General features: G+C 46.6%; 1 protein-coding gene across 6 annotated transcripts in view; it reads left to right on the top strand.

The window, feature by feature from the left end:
• TIPARP (TCDD inducible poly(ADP-ribose) polymerase) overlaps nucleotides 1-19,055 on the top strand; it is a 36,354-nt gene extending 17,299 nt beyond the window's left edge. For all 6 annotated transcript variants that reach the window (XM_071812770.1, XM_071812771.1, XM_065844206.2 and 3 more), the window contains 5 exons: nucleotides 968-1,968; nucleotides 13,641-13,809; nucleotides 14,676-14,857; nucleotides 17,200-17,475; nucleotides 18,329-19,055. In XM_071812770.1, coding sequence (XP_071668871.1) covers nucleotides 968-1,968; nucleotides 13,641-13,809; nucleotides 14,676-14,857; nucleotides 17,200-17,475; nucleotides 18,329-18,776 — 2,076 coding nt within the window. In that variant the 3' untranslated portion in view covers nucleotides 18,777-19,055. The remainder of the gene's footprint in view (nucleotides 1-967; nucleotides 1,969-13,640; nucleotides 13,810-14,675; nucleotides 14,858-17,199; nucleotides 17,476-18,328) is intronic.
• Nucleotides 19,056-19,257: the final 202 nt, after the last annotated feature.

Raw genomic sequence — 19,257 nt, 5'->3', positions numbered from 1 at the left:
ATTTGTACCTCTGAGATATATGGGAATAAGATGGGAATGTGTACATCTGAGATATAGGGGAATGTGTGAGTCTGAGATATATGGGAATAGGATGGGAATGTGTACGTCTGAGGTATATGGGAATAGGATGGCAATGTGTACATCTGAGATATAGGGGAATGTGTGGGTCTGAGATGTAGGGGAATAGGATGGAAATGTGTGGGTCTGAGATGTAGGGGAATAGGACGGGAATGTGTGGGTCTGAGATATAGGGGAATAGGACGGGAATGTGTGGGTCTGAGATATAGGGGAATAGGACGGGAATGTGTGGGTCTGAGATATAGGGGAATGTGTACATCTGAGATATATGGGAGTAGGATGGGAATGTGTTCATCCGAGATACATATGAATAGGATGGGAATATGTACATCTGAGATACATACGAGTGGAATGGGAATGTGTATGTCTGAGGTATATATGGGAATAGGATGGGAATGTGCATATCTGCCCATTTATCTGGTGGAAGAAGAAACGAGGCATAAATGTTTAAAGCGTGGTGGGAAGGTTCAGGGCTGTACATCTGCTAATGCTTCTGTTCTCAGGTTCGTGTGTGAGGGAGGCGTAAAAATGAACAATGCAATGTTCACTTTTGTGGGCTATAATGAACTCGAGCGCTGTTTATTATTAAACATCATGACAAGGAGGAGCGCGTCAGACCATCCCCCTTTCCTGCCCCCCCTCTGGGGACCGTGTGTGCGTGCCTGAGTGTCTGAGATTTCATGTGTGAGAAGACGATGAGTGCGTGTTTGGGATTAATTAGCCTGAGTTTAGCTGGTTTCATGCTTTACGTGCCTAGGAGCTACCCACAGTCACAGAGAGGGGAGGAGTTTGCTGTCGCTGGCTCAAAATCCTCTCCAGGGGTGATCTTGTTCGTGTCAACCATGAGCAATTAGAGAGATTAACTGTCTTGTTTTCCTTTCTGCCCTAGATTGGTTCTTGTGAGGCTCTGGGACATTTGAAAGTGATTTGGAGAGAGCAAAGTCTGTGTGCGATGGACACGGAGCTGAAGCCAGCGTGCGTGGTGCAGCAGGCTCGCTGCCCGGCGGTGAAGCGCCCTCCTCCAGAGGACTTTCCTCCTCAGATAAGAGTGTCGGAAAAGATCCCACCAGTGAAGCCTTGCTTCAAGAAGAAGCAGCAAGTGCAGAAGAGACTGGACACGCAAACTCTGCGGGCTTTGCAACCAATCTTTACCAGTTTGCTGGGAGCTGGGACCTTGGATCGGGTCTTTGTGCCCCGAGGCCAAGGTGCTGGTCATAGTGATTTATGTGAACCTGCTGTGAAAAAGACGCTGGACCTTGGTACTTCTTGCCCCCAACCAGAAAATAACGTGACTGTGCTGATGCCAGCAGCTCCAGATGTGCAGAGTCAGTTGCCAGCAGCTCATCCTCCTTCTGGGCACCCGGAGCAGGATGGCCAGTCCGGAGAGCAGGGCTTCCCACCAGAAGCTGCACCTGGACCCGCTGCTGAGCACGGGAATGAATCATTCCAGGATCACCCTTTGCACCCCGCTGCTGGCGATGGTGCGGCCTGTCCTTTGTTCCCAGACAAGATTCTGGAAAGTTACACATCTGGCTTATTCCAAGAGAATAGCTGTCCAATGCAATACAATTTGAACCCAAGCAATAAGTTCAGTGCTGGAATATTCCAGGATAAAAGTGAAGAAGCTTCTCTGGATCTGGTATTTGAACTCTTGAACCAGCTGCAATATCACACCCATCAGGAAGACGGGATCGAGATCTGTGTGGATTTTCTCCAGGGCACTTGTGTTTATGGCAGCGATTGTCCCAAACATCACACCGTCCTGCCGTACCATTGGCAGGTGAGGAGGACAGCAACCCAGAGTTGGCAAAGTGTCACCAATGATGCCCAGGAGCATCTGGAGAGACTCTACTGCAACCCTGACAACGACAGGATCAAAGTGAAGTATCGGTAGGTATCTGAGTTTTCTTCCTTTACTAGCAAGGGTGCTTAACCAAGCAGCGGTGCAGAACTGGAGCAGAATGTGTGTTTGTTTTTCCCCATGTTTTGTATACAAGTGTTTTATAAACCTCTCTGATGATGTTACCAGAATAACACCTAACAAGTTTGCCACAACAGAAAGTTCTTCCATGCCTATTTCAACTGCTGTTTAGCACCTGCAAAGTATTCATTGAAGCTGAAGGACTTGGAGCACGTGAAATAAGACAACTTCAGTTCTGTAGAAGCCGAGAGTTGACAGAGGCTGTTGTGTAACGTGTACTTGTTCCTAATTAGTCCTTTCTCTGGATTTGAAAAAGTGGCAGCGTGAATGAGCCTTTGCAGCGACTGAAACAGGAATGATAGAGCAGTTGCTCTGTTGCTGTGCAGACAGATTGATTGGAGCCTCTCCACACACGGTTTTCATCATTACATTCTAAGCAACTGAACTCTAACAGGTGCTCTCTTAAGTCCTTTGACTGGAAATCTCATATAGTTTATAATACATGGTGATGATTCAGCTGATGCACCATGAACAACCTGATCAATATGTTCAGAAATGCCGATCATCTGTTTAAGTTGTCATCTGAGAATGTTAAACCATTTATTAGAAGTTATTGTTTCCTCTATACATAGCAGTGTTTACTTGTTTTCTGAAATTAAAAACCAGCTTTCAGGTTTCCCTGGTTATGTTACCAGTTTAGCCCTGATCCTGCACCCCCAGAGCTAAAACAAACCCTCAACTTCTATAATGCAGGTTCCATTTTGAGCAGGGGTGGGAGTGCTGCTGTTGACAGGTTCACCAGGTCTATACAGTCCGTGTTCTTACGAGCACAGGGTGTAGACTGCTCTTTTTCTTCTTTCCTTTCTGGAGGAAGCATACGATGCGGATGTCTCATATCTTATCTCCCCGGCCATAGTCTGTGGGCCTGGTCCCACTCATTCCAGTCCCAGTCAGTTCAAAGTGACACTTGCGCAGTAAAAACCTCCAACCGCCTTTGCCATCTGAGTCCTTGGGATTTGTTCTCACTGCCTCTTCTTCCTTCCACCTCCTGAAGAAAGGATATATATCCCTCCTTCCTTCATCTTTTAATTTCCACTTACTGTGCTGAGATTTCTTATGAGGCAGCAGAGACCCAGTGTAGTGGTTAAAGTCAAGGTGAGGCTTTACCTCGCTGGATGTTGGATTAGGCACTAAAACTCAGGCTCCATCAGCCTTACACATTCGGCCTTTTTACTGAGTACAATACTGAAATATAGATAACCCACGCTGAAAATGAAAGTGAAGTAGGAAATGAGAATTATATGTAAGAGGGAATAATCATATTTTTTTTTAGAATTGTCTTGAAAAAATGTAATATACCAGTTTGTTTATTTAAAAAAAATTTTTAACTGTATAGCAGATAAAATTTGCGGTGTTTTACAGCAGAGAAACTTCAATTTTTTTCCAAGTATTCTAAATGATTTCTGAAAACAAAGCAGCAAATGTAGACGAGAAGCCCATGCAAGTACTTTTTGAGTGCTGTGCAAACAAGTGAAGAGTCTTCCTTTTGAAGCCTGAGTCACAGAGCCCATCGCGACACACATGATCTAAACCGTGGAGCTAAGAATGATTAATTTTAAAAGCAACAATGCTCTGTAACTGCTTAGTCAACTCCAGCCCGTCAGATGGTGAATAGCGTGTCCGCCGCGGCCCTGAGTGTGCAGCTTTCCAGTCTGGTGGGTTTTCTGCTCTGTGTGGTTTGTGTCGGCGGGAAGGAGCTGCAGGAGCTGCTGGGGGTGTTGCTGGGGCCGTGACGCCGTGTTATGGGGGGTGAAGGCAGAGCCGGGAGCTCCCGGTGCTGCCATTGGTGTGAAACCGCTGTCCAAGCACAGGCAGGTCCTTTGGATGCAAAGGGCGCTTTATCCCATTGAACTGGCTGCACGATGTGTGTCTGCGAGTTTTCTTCAGCTAAAAGTAGCCTACCAAGACTAAAATTACTCTACACAGCAGTATTTTCTAACTGAATTCTGTTTTGAGCTCCTAGTTTTATGGCCTGTACTCTTCCGTCTCGTACAAGGCATTAGGAAGGTCTTTGGTTCAGTCAGCGCTACAAGGTCGTACCCCAACGCAAGGCTGGATGGCTGTTGTAAATTTATGATATACCCTTCCTGTGGATTGACAAACTGGCAAATTCTGTAACTCTTGTGTGTATTTCACCCCTTGGAATCATGGAATAGTTTGGGTTGAAGGTGCTTTCAAAGGTCATCCCATCCAGCCCTGCCATGGGCAGGGACATCTTCACCCAGACCAGGTTGCTCAGAGCCCCATCCGGAGCACCATGTTTGTGGAAGAGTATCAGGGAGAACCTGGGAGAGAAACTTTTTTGAAGACTAGAGCTTCTGGTTCCAAACTCTGAATCTCATACGCCTTTAAACTTAGCCTTTCCGTGGGTTTAAGTTAGATTTTTGAAGTGGAGGGTAGATGTTTTACTATGTGTTGCCAGCAGTTTCTTCTTAACACAACCTGTGGTGTGAGAAGGACCTGCTGAGCCTTTCCCTGGGGACTCGCTGGGACTCTGTGGGGTTGGCTGGTGGTCACTGCAACCTGCCTTCCCTTCTGTTCCTGGGCGATGTTGTGTCTCCTGGCAACAAGATGCAGATAGCGGCGTGTCCAACCTTGCCGAGAGGCTCGCAAACATGCTGGAACAGCTCCTGGTTCACATGGTTACCGCATTATTTGGCTAAAGCTATTAATCTCTTGTGGTCAGACTGGCTTTACAGGCCTATCTATACAGATTGCACACACCAAGGAAATGTCTGCTCAGCACTTTGCACGGCCAAGAAAGGCCACGCAGAAGCCGGCCTGACAACCAGTGGGTGGTAGTTGTTTACTCTCCTTTGTTTTAAACGCGGTTTATATGGCATATTAAGTAGCGATTACCGTCTGCATGCATAATATTGCCATCGTTGCTGCTCCAAGAAAGTTGGGCTGTTCAAGAAGGTGTTGGACTATTATTAGAGATTAAGCTCTAAATTAAAATATTACGTTCTTCAAGTAGCTATTTATATAAATCGATCTTAATGTTATTTAGATGAGTAATGTAAAATATACATTAAGTCGTTGCCTTTCACCTAAAGGAATATGATTTTAAAGCAGGAGGTAAACTTTGTTTAGTTACTTTGTAATCCGACTACCTCAGGTACTTGTGGCAGTTTGGCCTCAGACTGAATATAAAACTTTATCATAAAAGGTTTATATTTTTGCTTTCTTAAATCTGTCGAGCATTTAAAGCCAAATACCAAGCGTTCTAAGCAGATGAGGGAATCTGGGCTTGAGCAGGTTAAATACTTGGAAGCGCTGTGTTCCATGTGAGGAGAGGCCCTGGAGAAGTTCCAGCGTGCGGCCGAGGATGGGAGCGAACACGTCCCGGAGCCGCTCTCCCGCTCCGCAGCACCCGCCGGGATATTTTCAGCTGCTCCTCAGTAAGGGGAAATACTTGGCTGCACAACCAAGCAGCTTTTCCCCGCGCATACACCTGTCCCATCACGCTTTTCAAAACGAGCAACGTCATTCGTGATGACAGGAGGATTCGTTTAAAGCAGCTCTGAAGTTCCTGACCCATCGGTTTCCCCCCGCTCTTTTGGCTGAAAATTCCACCCTTCCTCTTGGCAAAGAGACATCGCTGTGTGTTGTGCCTCCGTTCAACCGCGCGCACCCCGGCGTATCACAACTCACATGAAACAACAGGTTCTCATGGCTCCTTTGATGTAATTTTTCTTCTCTAAGTTCTCTGAGTGTTCTGAAATGGCTCCTTGTGGCTGGAAGAGAAAGGGCAGAAGCGATGGCTGCGGTCAGGGAGGAGCAGGTGGATCTCTGGTACGTGTTCTGCCTGGGAGCACCGGGCTGATTACTCAGTGCCCATGCGGGCTTCTTGGATCAATTCAGAGTAAATATTGTGTGTTCCCCAATGGGTCATCAATGGGCACATGGAGACAACTGGGAAGGAACAGTAAGGACAAAAATAAATGCACAGGAAACTAGTTTTCCTTTGCCCTTGTGTTCATGGAATAACTCATTTCTCTGATGCTGTTGGATTATGCTCATGTGTTTTTAAAACCGTCTAGAGCACAGTGGAAGCATTTCAGTCGTTCAGGGACTTGCGCAGGTCGTCTGACCAACTCAATAGTTAAATTTGGGGAGTTATCTTTCAGATCTGCACAGCTGCCGCAGCCTGCGAGATCACTCGCGTGTTATTGATAACACCGGAGATGAGAAAACAGCCCAAATTCACTGTGCCTGGCGGTTTTGTGGGTGGCGTTTCTTGACTATACACAGCTGAATGGTTTTGAACTTCTTTTAATTCCTTGCTGGAAGGAATGCAAGACGGAGACTCTAAATAAAAAGCATGTGAAGTGATTTTAGAAGTGTTTGCCTTGTGCTTTATAACAGCGCGCCTCAATGAATTCCTATTTGCTCCACTTTATAGTATCATTTACATATGAAATAAAACTAATTGGCTCCTAGCTATACAAATGTAGGGAAGTTACGAGTGTCCCGCTGAGCTGCCGCAGGAATCGGCAATCACTCCTCTATCCCTTTTCTTGTTTCGCGTCAATAAACAGATGACAGTTTTGGAAACAGCTGTCACCTGGCTTCAGGTCGAGGTCAGTCTGTTCCCGGTGTGCTTCGGGTAATAAAACAGTCCTTTCTGAAACAAAGGTTGGTAACCGGGGAAGCAGATTGCTCGGAAGAGCTGCTCCCAGGTAATCCGCAGGCACGGCGGCGGGACATTGCCTGCCTGCCCGCTCGGGAGGGATGGGGAACACAAAGAGTCCGCTACAACTGTTTGCTTAGCAAGAGCAGCGGTCGTGAGGTTCCTTCCTAGCTGGCGCACGTATTTGTTGAGATCAGTGGGGATTTGAGCTGAGTAATCAGTGCAAAATCTGGTGCTTGTAGTCGGATGTACAAAGGAGTCATTTGCTGGGGAGCTGCACGTGGAGGGTGCGACGTGAAGCGTTGGATGGAACGTTTGGCAGCTGGAAGGTCCAGGAGTGGTGGTCACTAGTGAGTGTGAGCCTTGTGCCTGCTGGAGAGCACGGATGGGATTGGTGCAGCTTCATTATCGTTGGTCTCAGAGGTATTTGTAGTCCTGAGATTGGATAGAATTCTAAAAAAAGGAGCAGGTGTGTCTGCAGGACATTTTTAAAGAAACTTCAGGCTCCATCTCAGTGCTTTAGAAATGTTCTTATTGCAGCTTTGTGAAAGCAAACGTGAAAACCCCATCCTGTGTCAACTCTGTTGCAACTCAGGGCTGTGCTTATGCTGTCTCTGGATCACCTACCGATATGATGATCAAAACTAAGAAACAAAACTCTCCGCAAAACGTGTCCACGTGTGGCGTGGAGACCTTTGAAAGCAGCGATCTGCCTCAGCCAAGGACGTCCGTCTTCATCCTCTGCTGCACGCAGCATCCTTGGAAGGTTTGGGTGCATCTGTCATCCTCGTTGATGTGGGTGTTTAGAACTTAGCAGGAATTCGCACCAAAGGACCATTTGAAGCCGGTACCTCCTGTCCCAAGTGGCCAACGGGGTTTTAGGGAAGAGCAGGACAAACACAGCCCTGCCCCAACGCCCCGACCCGCAGCTGGGAGCGCGGTGGGGACAGCGATTGCAGGACTTTTTAAATGGTTTTCTTTTCCTCCCAGAAAAGGTCTGGGGCCAGACGTTCGTGTGTATCTCTGGACCAGCATCCCAGCAGTTGTACGGATGGACAAACATGGAGTCAGGCTGGCCCCTTTCGCTGTGAAAATCACAGAAAATTGCTTTTCGAGCACCTCCAGTCACCAATTGTAAAGGCAGGAAAAGCTGCCTTTCCAACTGAAGAAAAAATAAATATAGGAAAAGCAGGAAGGCAACTACTATATTGATTTTTATTCTTATTATTTTTTCTTTCTCTGTGGCGGTGGAGCCTTCCAAGTGTAGCGGCAGCTCTTTGTGTAGTATCGTTCTCGTTTCTCACCGTACACCTCCTGCATGGCTTGCGGTCACAGCAGAGAAGCAGCGTGACACGACGAGGGAGCAGATTAAGCAAAGTATGAAACTGATTTCCTGCCCTGTCACCTGCTGCCCCTCTCGCCAGCGTGAGAACCATGAGGTCCCGATAAGATCGAGGCTGTGGGGTTGATTTGCCAGCTCGTTTTGTTCGTGCCCTGATGCAAAGTGTTGCTTCGCTGCAAGGTTCCTGTTTTCCTTTCCCGGTCCTTAGGGCGATAACGAGGATTCGGCTGCATTTTTATTGCTGTATTGTGGAGAATGTCCCTTCACAAGCATCACCTGGGCCCTTGCTTACCGGTACTTCCCGTGGAATCCATACTGGTTTTAGTGGGAGCAAATTTTGGCTGCTGTTGTCTAAGCTCTGATGTTCCGATGGCAAACTGCCAGTACCTCTGCTTAAAAACACAGATCCTACCAAGGGGATGGACTTGAAGTTCAGTTTCGTATGGTGGAGTTTAAACACTTGATCCCTGCAAGGGATGAAATGTTGTTGATTTTGGGTCAGCAGGAAGCGCCAAAGCCTGAGTGACATCTGCAGTTGCCGAGCTCAATTGGACTGATCTTTCAGCCCCGAGTACAAAAGCTTTTCATGCCTGTTTGGACCTTTTAAGTTCCCCTGGGTGGCTTTCAGGTTGTTGCTGTTGCAGGGAGGAACTGGTTTAGTCAGAGCGAGAGAATCAACAGTTTCATCACCTAAGTGGCGTTGAATTCTCAGTCGTGCTCTGCAGCACAGCTGTTCTGATGGGAACCGGGTTCCATTTCCTGCCCACACCTCTGCTGATTGCCGCGTTTCTTTCTTTTCGGAGCCCTGTTTGCGGTAAGACTCATGACACAGAGCTGAACTTGGGCTTCGAAACCACGTGTGTTTTCACAGCACTTGCAAAACATTTCTCCTCGTCATCTATTTGTACATAACACCTAGAGAACATTTGTCTTACTGGATGGACAGCACAGGAAATTCACACTGTGGACTGAAGTTCTTTGGGAGAATGCAAGGAAGAGCGAGCCCAAATATCCTGATTTTAGCAGGCTGCATTCATCTAAAAAACCACTTCAATATTGTAACTTGCTACTAGGGGTACCCATCTAGTTCAGTGTACTGAGAGATTATATCTTTGTGTTATTTTTTATACTTAGGGTGCAAAGAAAATGTAACTTATTTGGGGAACCCGGTTGTGCTATTGCGGGCGCTTGTGGAAATGTATTTTGAACTGCACAGCACCAAATTTGGGGTTGTGTGCCGGATTCTTAAGAGAGTTCAAGATGTTTATTCTTTCAGTGCGAATAATTCCGCTGAACCGCTTTATTTTATAAACAGAGAGCTTTATTTGGTTAGTCAGTGACCAGAAGTTCTCGAGAAATCTCTGTTCCCACCTCTGTCGCAGCTCATCCGTGGGACTTTGGACTCTGCTTTATCGTCCGGTTTTTCTGGGGAAAAACGGCGATAATAATTCTGTGCCTCAGAAACCAGACGAGGCGAAGTTTTGTGGTGTTTGCAGAGGGTTTGATCGATGTTTCCGTAGCGAACGGGGACACGGTTGCTGTTCAGGGGGCGCTGGGGGCCGTGCGCCATGCACAGGCACTGGGGGCAGTGCTTCCCGCACCAAGGTCGTTTATCTATTCCCTGCTTTCCCAAACATCTGACAAACCGGAGCCTTCGCCAGCTCCTTCCCACTCTTCTCCAGATGGGTGGCTGCAGATAGACGCTTCAATGAGCGACACCACGGGATTTGTTTGCTTTTTAATCACGTTGGCTGCAGAACTCTCCTTTTCCGTAACACAAACCGCCCAAGGGGGGTACGAAGAGCAACGGGCCCCGTTGTCGCTTGGGGACGGTGCCGAGGGGGTGGTGGGACGGTTGTCTTGCTGGTTCTATACGTTATCCATCATCTCTACATGATGGAGGATGCCCTTTCCTTTAGCTGGTGTACGCTGTACCTCAGAGGTGGAAAAGCGCTATCCCACGATCACAAGATAAAGCGGTGTTACGCCAAAGGACCTGCCATGCATAACCTTCAGCATCTTGCATTCTTCCTGCTCTTGAACCCTAAATTTGGGTGTTTTCACCTATATTTAGGCCTGGGGCAGCTGGGAGGTGCAGGTGTCCCATTTGCTTTCATCCCTGCTCTTCAGAGCCACAGCCAGGAATGCGATCACTGCATCACTGCCTGGAATCATAAGTCATTTTGTGTCATGGCTTTGCATTATTTAAGCTGGTAACAGACTTTTTAATATACAGAGGAAGTGCTTGAACCGAAAAGCTGTTATTAAACAACTTTACTGAATATATTTTAGTATTTCAGAGCTTAAAAGCCTGTAAATGCAATTTGCAAAAGTTAATGTTTCAGAATAGAGAAATGCACTGTTAAAGAGGGTAAAGGAGCATGGGAGTAATATAGATTTTATATGAATCAAGGTTTTTTGGTAAAAGAGTATCTTTCTTTATTCCCAATGCTATAATCAGGTAGGCTTTTGGGGACATAGTGTGGCTTTTTCGATGTGTTTCTCTACACTTTTCAGCTGTACACAATAATGCAGTGTTATTCTGCATCATTTATCCTTAGGTAAAAAGGATGTGTGGAGTTTAGAAGTTTTTAGCTAAAGTATTCGGGAAAAATAAAACTTGTGGATTTCAGGGTGTTTATATATTTTGTCACTTATTTTTTCCATTAAAATTAATGGGAAGTAGCATCCTGACCACTTTACCAAGGGGAGAAATGGAAACACCGTTTGAAAAGCACCCCTGGTGTAGCAGGATTGGAGTTTGGGGGGGGTCACCCAGGGCCGCCGGGACCTTTGCGCTGGGAGCGAGCGGTTCTGTTCGGGAATGGGACACAAGAGCATTCGTGTCTTGGACAGAGGCTTCCAGAGGAAGGTTGGAAGGGCTGGAATCAGCTGTTCGGGGCTCGCTGCCCGGGTTCTTGCCATGGGGAACTGTTGGTGTCAGCGAAGAGCAATGACCATCCCGTCCCCGCTTCCAGGGGGGGGAATCTGATAAAGAAGAGGCAGAAACAGCTGAAAAATGGAACAAATTCCAAACAGCAGGGTGTTTTTCAGCACTGAGGAAGAATTTGGCACGTTCCGTGCAGGTTTCGCAGAAAAATGTTGAGCTTTCGGAGAAGCTGTTTTCAGTGGAAGTTGTCGTTAGCCTTACGAATCTTCAGCGGAGGCTTAGGAGACGGGGAGATGGAGCCCGTCTGCACACAAATACCCTTTTCTGCATACACACCATCAACCTGGGCTTTTAGGAGTTCATCCTACACACCTTTAACTTTTTAGGGTATTAACCAATATGTGGTTGCTTTTTCTCAAAGAGTTCAGCTTGCTGGTGCATCGTTTTCAATTCTCTTTGCTTTGCGCTGCGTTGGCACAGAACTGCTGCAAATATTGTTTTCATTACCGGTTTTCACGATAGCACATGCAACATACAGAGTTCTAATGAAATGAAATAATCCTCAGCATTTTTACCACCTTTAAAAGACAATAAATTCCTTCTAAAGAACAGGCTTTCCATTTCTTTGCACTTTCTTGGTGTCTGATCTTGGGAGCAGGGAGAACTGTGTCATGGGTTTGACTTGAAGAGAGATCAACGTGAGAGTGAATGCTCGAATTGTGAGGTTTTGTATTGGAAAAGACCTTGGGTTTGGTGTATTTGTTTCATATAATGTGCAGCACCAATATCTGGGGGTCTTGATTTTGGGCTTGGATTTGTAGGTGCAGCGTAACCCCAAACAGCGAGTCCAGCTCCTCACTCCAAATATGAACGATAATATCAACACCACCAATTGCTAAAGTCACTTTTCTCACCAATGACAGCGTTTTCATAAGAAAAAGCAAACGTCCCTAGAGCAGCATTAAAATCTATTCCTGAAGGAATTTCCTCCAAACCTCATGCTTGCGGTGCTGCCTGCAAATACCATAAATAATAGCGCAGCTTGGCATTTCAGAGGGATGATTTCCTCATGGTTTCACACATTGTTTTCCAATGGAGCAGGCTGTAGCTCGTTGTTATGGAACAAAGTGAGTACATACCAGGAAGGTGGGGTGATCTGCTCTTCGTTTTTTCACTCCAGAAACTGCCTGTATTTTTTTTAAGCCCTACAATTCATTTCAGTCCCTGGGTACCGAGCGTTTATCTTGGTCGGTGCTGCTTTTCCTTTGGGATTATTCTGTATCTTTAAGTCCGTATGAAAGCTTATTGAAAACAATTAAATGTACCCATCCTTTTGTCTCTATCAGAAAAGCGATTAAAACGTCAACCTGTGCTTAACGCTGCGCAGACCAAAACGCAATTAATTGATGAGGATAAACACAAAGAACTTTGATGCCCGTGGTATAATGTGCCAAAGTTTTACAAATCAACCGTAGATTGCAAATATCAGCTTGATTTATGTTTGCTGTTAGGAATTCAAAGGAAATATTTGATATGGTCTCAAAGCGGCGTTTCCAGTTGCCAGAGCTCGGTGGCTGCTAATGAGCAGTAAGCTGACAACTTGCAAAGAGATTATAAAAGTAGCAAGCTAATTATGTAAACAGCATTATTTTGGAAATATGTTAATCCCAGTTCTAAAAAATGCCTTTTGTGGGGAATGAATATGACTGGCATTGCTTTCAGTTTCTGTGCATTTCTTAAGCTCTTGATTGCTAATGAACCAGTCTAACGATCAGCAGCGCTTTAGAACTCTCTGCTTTCCTTGGGAATGTTCTTTAATTTGGTGTCTCTCCTAACACTGACTAATGAAGCAGCGTTAGAAACTGTTTGCCGAGCTGTTCCGCGGGCACTTTGTAAAACGTAGGGGAAACGCACTTTTATTTTCTCCTTTAGCTAAGGCGCACACTTCAGTTCTTAATTTGTAGCCCCCTCTTGTTGCTGGGCCAATTTGAAACCTCCGGTAAGTTTGTGCGAAGCTGTGTATTAGCGCTGATTTGTGGAGCACCAATAGAGCTACTCCGTAAGAGCCAATATTCCTCCGAACCGCGGGGTCGCGTTTGCTTTCACATCGTCCTCGTTCTGTCTGCGGCACCTGATGAAGGATGCTCCAGCTCCCCGGTGCGCTGGCAGCAGCTGCTCCTCATCTGGAGCCATTTACGTCTTCTCCTCTTCCCTGAAGCACCAACTTCCTCAAGAACAACCTTTGGAATAGGACGTGGCTGCTTCACCAAATGCGGTTGTGTGCTGGATTTACTTAGCATGCTGGAAATGTCAAGGATATGGATATTGATCTTGGTACCACTCATGCATACTGAATAAATACCACCGGACCGGGAAGTCAGATGGGTTTGAGTTTTGTGCTTTCTGTGCTGAAGACTCTGCTTTCCCACCACTGTCTGCAGAATGGTGGAAAACATCCACCGTTCCACAGAAACTTTTAATAAAGAGATGTTTTGCCCTCGCAGCTCTTCAGTGTCCTGCTCAACGCACTCCTCTCTGTGCTGGCCCCACTTGAAGCTCATGGGACGTCCCCATGGTGCCCGTGTTGTGTGACACGAGCACGGCCATACCGAGGGTGTCTCCGAGGAGGTCCACACCAGCTCTTGTTTTCTCCGAGTCATCTTTCTAGAACTGATTACAAAATATGATAATTCCGTGTTTCTCTTCTTGGTTGCAGGGGACATGAGTTCTGGGTGGATCTGAATGCCATGAAGTTATACGAGACCGTTGAGTTTGACCAAATGCGGCGCCTGTCCACGCCATCCTGCCCCAGCTCCAGCTCCAGCCACTACACGGTCTGGAAATACTTCTGCAGGGACCACTTTGGCTGGCGAGAATATTCCGAGGTACGTTTACCTCCCAGCTCCCTGTACAGTATATACCATGAACTATATACACGCCTTTAGACTGTTGCAAACATTCAGGAAGGTTACTTAGAGCTGCTGTTGAGGACCATAATGAAGGAGAACTCTGCTCTGCTGGACTGCGCCTTGAATTATGCCCAAAAACGTTGGAGACGCAGAGGCTGACCAAGGAATATATCTTGAATAAAGCCTCGTCCATGTCTTACAATTTTGGCAGTACCAGAAATGCCCCCACCGGTGCAAATGAGATCACATTCATCTCTTTCATGTATCACGCTGCCTTTATAAGCGTGGTAGGGGGCTCAGGGCAGCACTGCACACAGTTTGGGGCTTTGCAAATGAAAAGAACTGATGAGAGTCTGCAAGAAAGCACCACAAAGAGCAAGAAGTTTAGGATATTTGACCTACGAGGAGAACTTAAAAGAACTGAGTTCTCTAGTGTCGAAATTAATATAAATATTGAGAATATATTAGTACGTGAAAGATTGCGCTACAGCAAACTGCTGCTTTTCACATTCAGCAGAGACAAGACGTGATTTGTGCCAAGGGAGTTTTAGGTTAGATATCAGGAATAACGCCCGATGTGTAAAAATGCATTGACACCAGCACTAATTACGTAGGAAAGTTGTGAAATCCGCCTGGTTGGATTTCAAACAGGTAAGGGAATGTTTTCCAGTGGTCTAAATGCACTTGTGTCTCAGAGCAGGAGGCAGATAGGAGGGGAAGGGAGTAGAGAGAGGGATTAATTGAGGGGAGTAGAGAGAGGGATTAATTGAGGTCTCTGGCAAAAAGTATTCATTTGTAAGCATGTAATTTCTCACGTGTATGTTTTAATTTCCTCGCACCAGCCTGTTGTGAGATTGATAGAAGAAGCCAGCTGCCGGGGGCTGAAGGAGGTGCGGTTTGTTACCTGGCACAACCAGTATATCCTGAACATCAAAGATGGCTTTCAGCAAAACGCGTGTTTCAGACGAGAGATCAAGAGGAGGCCCCTGCTGCGCTCCTGCGTGGTGCTGATGCCGTTTTTACAGTACGTATCCCACCAAAATGGGCATTCGCCTTTGTTCGTGGTGGTGTTACGTCCAGGAGAGTCGTATTCCTGAAGGTGTGGCAAGGAAATAGGCATCACTGGGTAGAAAAATCAAAAGAAATAAGAACATATCTTGGCCATATTGGCAGCTTCGTCGTTTTTCAAGGTAAATATTATCTGAGGAACTTCCTGCGAGGTTCCGTGTGTTACTTCAAGGTTGTGATGTGCCTCGTGCGTTGCAGACCATCAGAAGCGCGGATGTTCTTCAGAGTTTGCCCAAGTGTTGCCCAGCGTTGGGTGTCCCACGGGCTGGAGCGATCGCCAGGCCACCAGCTCTCGGTCCCATCAAAATGAGCATTCAGAACCATTTTCTCATTTCCAAGCACAGCTAAAGCACCACTTGCGCTGCTCTTGTCGCCTCATCCGGGGGTGAGCAGGCTCGTCCGTCCAAGGCAGAGCGCAGAAGGTGTTGCATCGCTGTCGGTTTTGATTACAGCTCATAAAAACACCGGTTTTGTCATCTCACCAGCACAGCTGGGAACGTTTTTGTCGGAGCTGGGTCGTTAGGAACATCTTGTCCCGTTAGCAAAGCTGTTGGTCTGCCCGGCAGCGCGGCGGCCTGGAACCTCGTTAGCTTGCGGGGTCATTACCGCAGCTGATTGCGAGGTGACCAGGGACATGGGGAGAGCCTCACAGGACGTGGTTGTTAGAAACGTTTTTAGATAGGGTTTGACAGGAAGAAAACCCAAACTTCATTAGGGAGACGCTGGGAGGGCGCGAGGGCAAAGACCAAGCACGCACCTTCTGGTTGTGGTCATTCTGATCCTCGCCTTAATGAAAAATAGAGATATTTGAGATATTCTCCGGGTGTTTTGCTACCAGTGACTGTTTTTCTACAGTAGTATAAGTCTATAATTTTGAGATACACTAACGTGATGCAATTTCCGCTAATTTTAGCGAGACCATAACTCCTCGTGCCAGCTGCCACGTCTAGAAACTGAACTCAGACACTGCTACTGTTCTGCACTAAAACTCACTTGTACTTTCTTTACCTAAAGACCTTGTAATACTCACTTAAAAATCCACCAGTTCTTAGCAGAGAGTGAATAATATTTTAAATACCTACAGGAGCTATCCTTAAGAAGTCAGTATTCCCTTCCACTTATCACACAACACTACCTGAGATTTATTTCCCACCTGCTTAACTCAGTTATAACATTGCAAAGAATTCTCGAATAGAAACCGTGGGAAGTGGGTGGTAGGGGTTGAAAAGTGTAGACACTTTAATGGCTTACAAATAATTTACACCAGCCAGAAGCAGCGAGCAAAGTACACCAGGGCATTGCAGGGTTTATTGTGCTTGGTGTCTTCCTCATTAATCCATAACTTATTGCTGATCTGGGCTTGCTCTTCAGCCCAAGCGCGAGTGAATTAAGTTCTACAGGAATATTGTTTTACCCGTTGACTTTAATTAAATGCACACTGTAATGATGGACACTGATGTTTTAATAGTAATACTTAGAAAATCCATCTTCTGGGCTTCTGTTAAACTACTAAACAGTGGGAAGAATTATGGGTTGAGTCAAATCCATGCAAATAAAGTGAGGTCTCCCTCTAGCTTTGAACAGCAGGTGACTGTCCCTGCTCCTCAGCCGCTTTTCTCTGCAGCACCAACATCATCTCCATCGTACCAGCGCTCAGCTGGGTCGTACCGGTGCCTGGTTTTGGTGCTGTGGGGCGCAGGTCCATCCCGCAGCACGCAAATCAGCAGCAAATGCAAATTTCCATGTGGGCCCTGCAGCTGAAACCCGGAGAGGCCCCCCCAGCACCACACTGGGCAGCGCTCACAGCCCAGCACGCAGGGTTTGCCTATAAAATGCTGTTAGTTGGGGTCATCATTATTCATCCTGTACAAGACAGTACAGCTTTCTATTTGTTTAAAGGGATTAAGGTGAATGTTGCCGCGTTATCTTATTCTGTATGTTAAAATCACTAATGATTTATAGCTAATGCACAGAATAGTTGTGTTTGGTGGCGTTCTGCCTGTCTGGAGTTTATCTCCCCAGTGTGTGCAGAATGAGGACAGTAGGCTTTTAACCCCCAGATTTCCATCCGTGGAACAGCATCCCTGAAAGCCAAGCTCTTGTTCCTCGTTTGGGTGGACACAGGAGTTATTAAAGCAGCAGAAATAGCTGGCGTGGTTGTTTCAAACACGCACCGGCGACGTGAATTGTTCCAGCACTGAGGAGCAGCGATTGCTTAAGAACCAGTGATGAAATAAGCGTGATTCGAAGCTCTCGTGTTGGTGAATTTTAAGCCCAGCCTTCTTCTCCTGCCCGCAGGACCTTAGGTGGGAATCCCCCCGTGTCCTCCCCGCCGGCCGGAGCCGCGTCCTCGCACGTCTTGTCCCCAACAGCCGTCACTTCACCCAACTTCTACCCCGAAACCTGGATCGGGATGGATCCGGCTCAGGACTTCATCCAAGTGCCTGTTCTGAAGGAGGATAAAAGCTATAGAACCATTTATAACCTGTTTCACAAGACTGTGCCCGAGACCAAATACAAAATTCTGAAGATTCTGCGAGTGCAGAATCAGTTTCTTTGGGAGAAATATAAAAGGTAAGATAATGCAAACACCATTATTTTACAGCAGTGGAAAAATACCTTAGAGTATATAATTTGTGCTGCCGAATATAACTTGGTCATTAAGTAGAATACATAAAACTCTGGATTTTCTGAAGAAAAGGAGCTTCTTCGGTTGAGCAACTTTATCTGAAAAATATCTTGCCCTGAAATTGCGTGTGTACGAGGTTTAATGTACTCTCTGCTGATAACTTCTGTGAAATGTATCTTCACAGAAGCTTCGAGGGTATCTAGTTGGAAAATCTTTCTGTTCACTTGCAAGCCCAATTAGTGGGGGTTGTTTTCATCAAATAATCTCAATATTGAAGACAACCACCACCGAGTGCCGTGGTTCCCTGACCGCGCTGACCCAGGAGCCGAGCGCCCTCGCAGACACAAAATCTGTGTCAGCCGGTCCAGTGTAACCAAAGACACCATGTCTGACAGTTCCCATCCCCTCACCGCTTGGTCGCTGGTGTAAAATGAGATTTGGGGGTTCCCCCTTCTCGGGAAAAGCTGAATCTCAGGGCAAGTGGAGGGGTGGACGTTCCTGCTGGATGGAATTTCCGCACAGCCCTTGTTTGCGCCCTGAGGGAGATTTCCTGGAGCATGCAGGTGAAAGGCAGAGATAAGCGGGCACTATCAGCTGGGGTGCTTTAAAACACGCTTATTTCACACAAAAGCTTCATGTGGAAGCGGCAGACCCTCTCTGCTCTCTGCACAGGAATGTTTGCCGATCTCTCGCAGCTCTGCTGTTCCCCAGGGCGCTACCCACGCTTTAGGAGCCGTAGTGACAGCGGCTTTTCCCATGCAGCGACCGCTCATCTCCACCTTCCGTTTTCTCTTCCAGGAAAAAGGAATACATGTCCAAAAAAATGTCGGGGCTCGACAGGATCATGAACGAGCGGCATTTGTTCCACGGCACCTCCCAGGACGTGGTGGACGGGATCTGCAAGCACAACTTCGACCCGCGCGTGTGCGGGAAGCACGCCACCATGTTCGGGCAGGGCAGCTATTTCGCCCGGAAAGCGAGTTACTCCCATAACTTCTCCAAGCGGTCGCCCAAGGGCGTTCATTACATGTTCCTGGCCAAGGTGCTCACGGGCCGCTACACCGTGGGCAACCACACCATGAGGAGACCCCCGCCCGTCAACCCCGGCAGCATCACCAGCGACCTCTACGACTCCTGCGTGGACAATTACTTTGAGCCGCAGATTTTTGTCATTTTTAATGACGATCAGAGCTACCCTTATTTTATTATCCAGTACGAAGAAGTTAGCAACACCGTCTCCATTTGAGCACTTGCGCTGCTGAATTGTTCATCTGAATGAACTCTCTGCTCTGGCATGGGTAGCGGTTTTTGTGGAAAAAGACATTGCAGAACTGATTAAATTTCTTGCTCAGAAGGAGGCAAATCTCAAAATCTAGAAGATCTGAAGTGACCAATTGTGCACTTGCTGTTTGATTATGTATGTGCAAATTGTAAATACTTTTCCATTGTTTATAGTTGCAAATCTGTGCCTTTTGTTATAAAACACTGTTTATTTATGTTAGTAAATATTCATGGTTAAAAGTAAGGTGTGTGAGTCTAATTTCAGTTGTGCCCTGTGCGTGTTGAGTGGCTCCAACGGCGCCTACGCCCTGATCTCCGAAGCTCGTGGATGGGCACTTCTAGATAAGCAGAACCAGACAGTTTTCACCCCAAATGTATCAAATAAGAGATTCTCCCCAGCGCTATTTTTAATTACTGTATTTCAGAAAGAAATTAAAATTGACATC

This window comes from Patagioenas fasciata, chromosome 9, assembly GCF_037038585.1.
Source record: "Patagioenas fasciata isolate bPatFas1 chromosome 9, bPatFas1.hap1, whole genome shotgun sequence".
NCBI classification, from domain to species: Eukaryota; Metazoa; Chordata; class Aves; order Columbiformes; family Columbidae; genus Patagioenas; species Patagioenas fasciata.
This window is presented reverse-complemented; position numbering and strand designations above follow the sequence as displayed.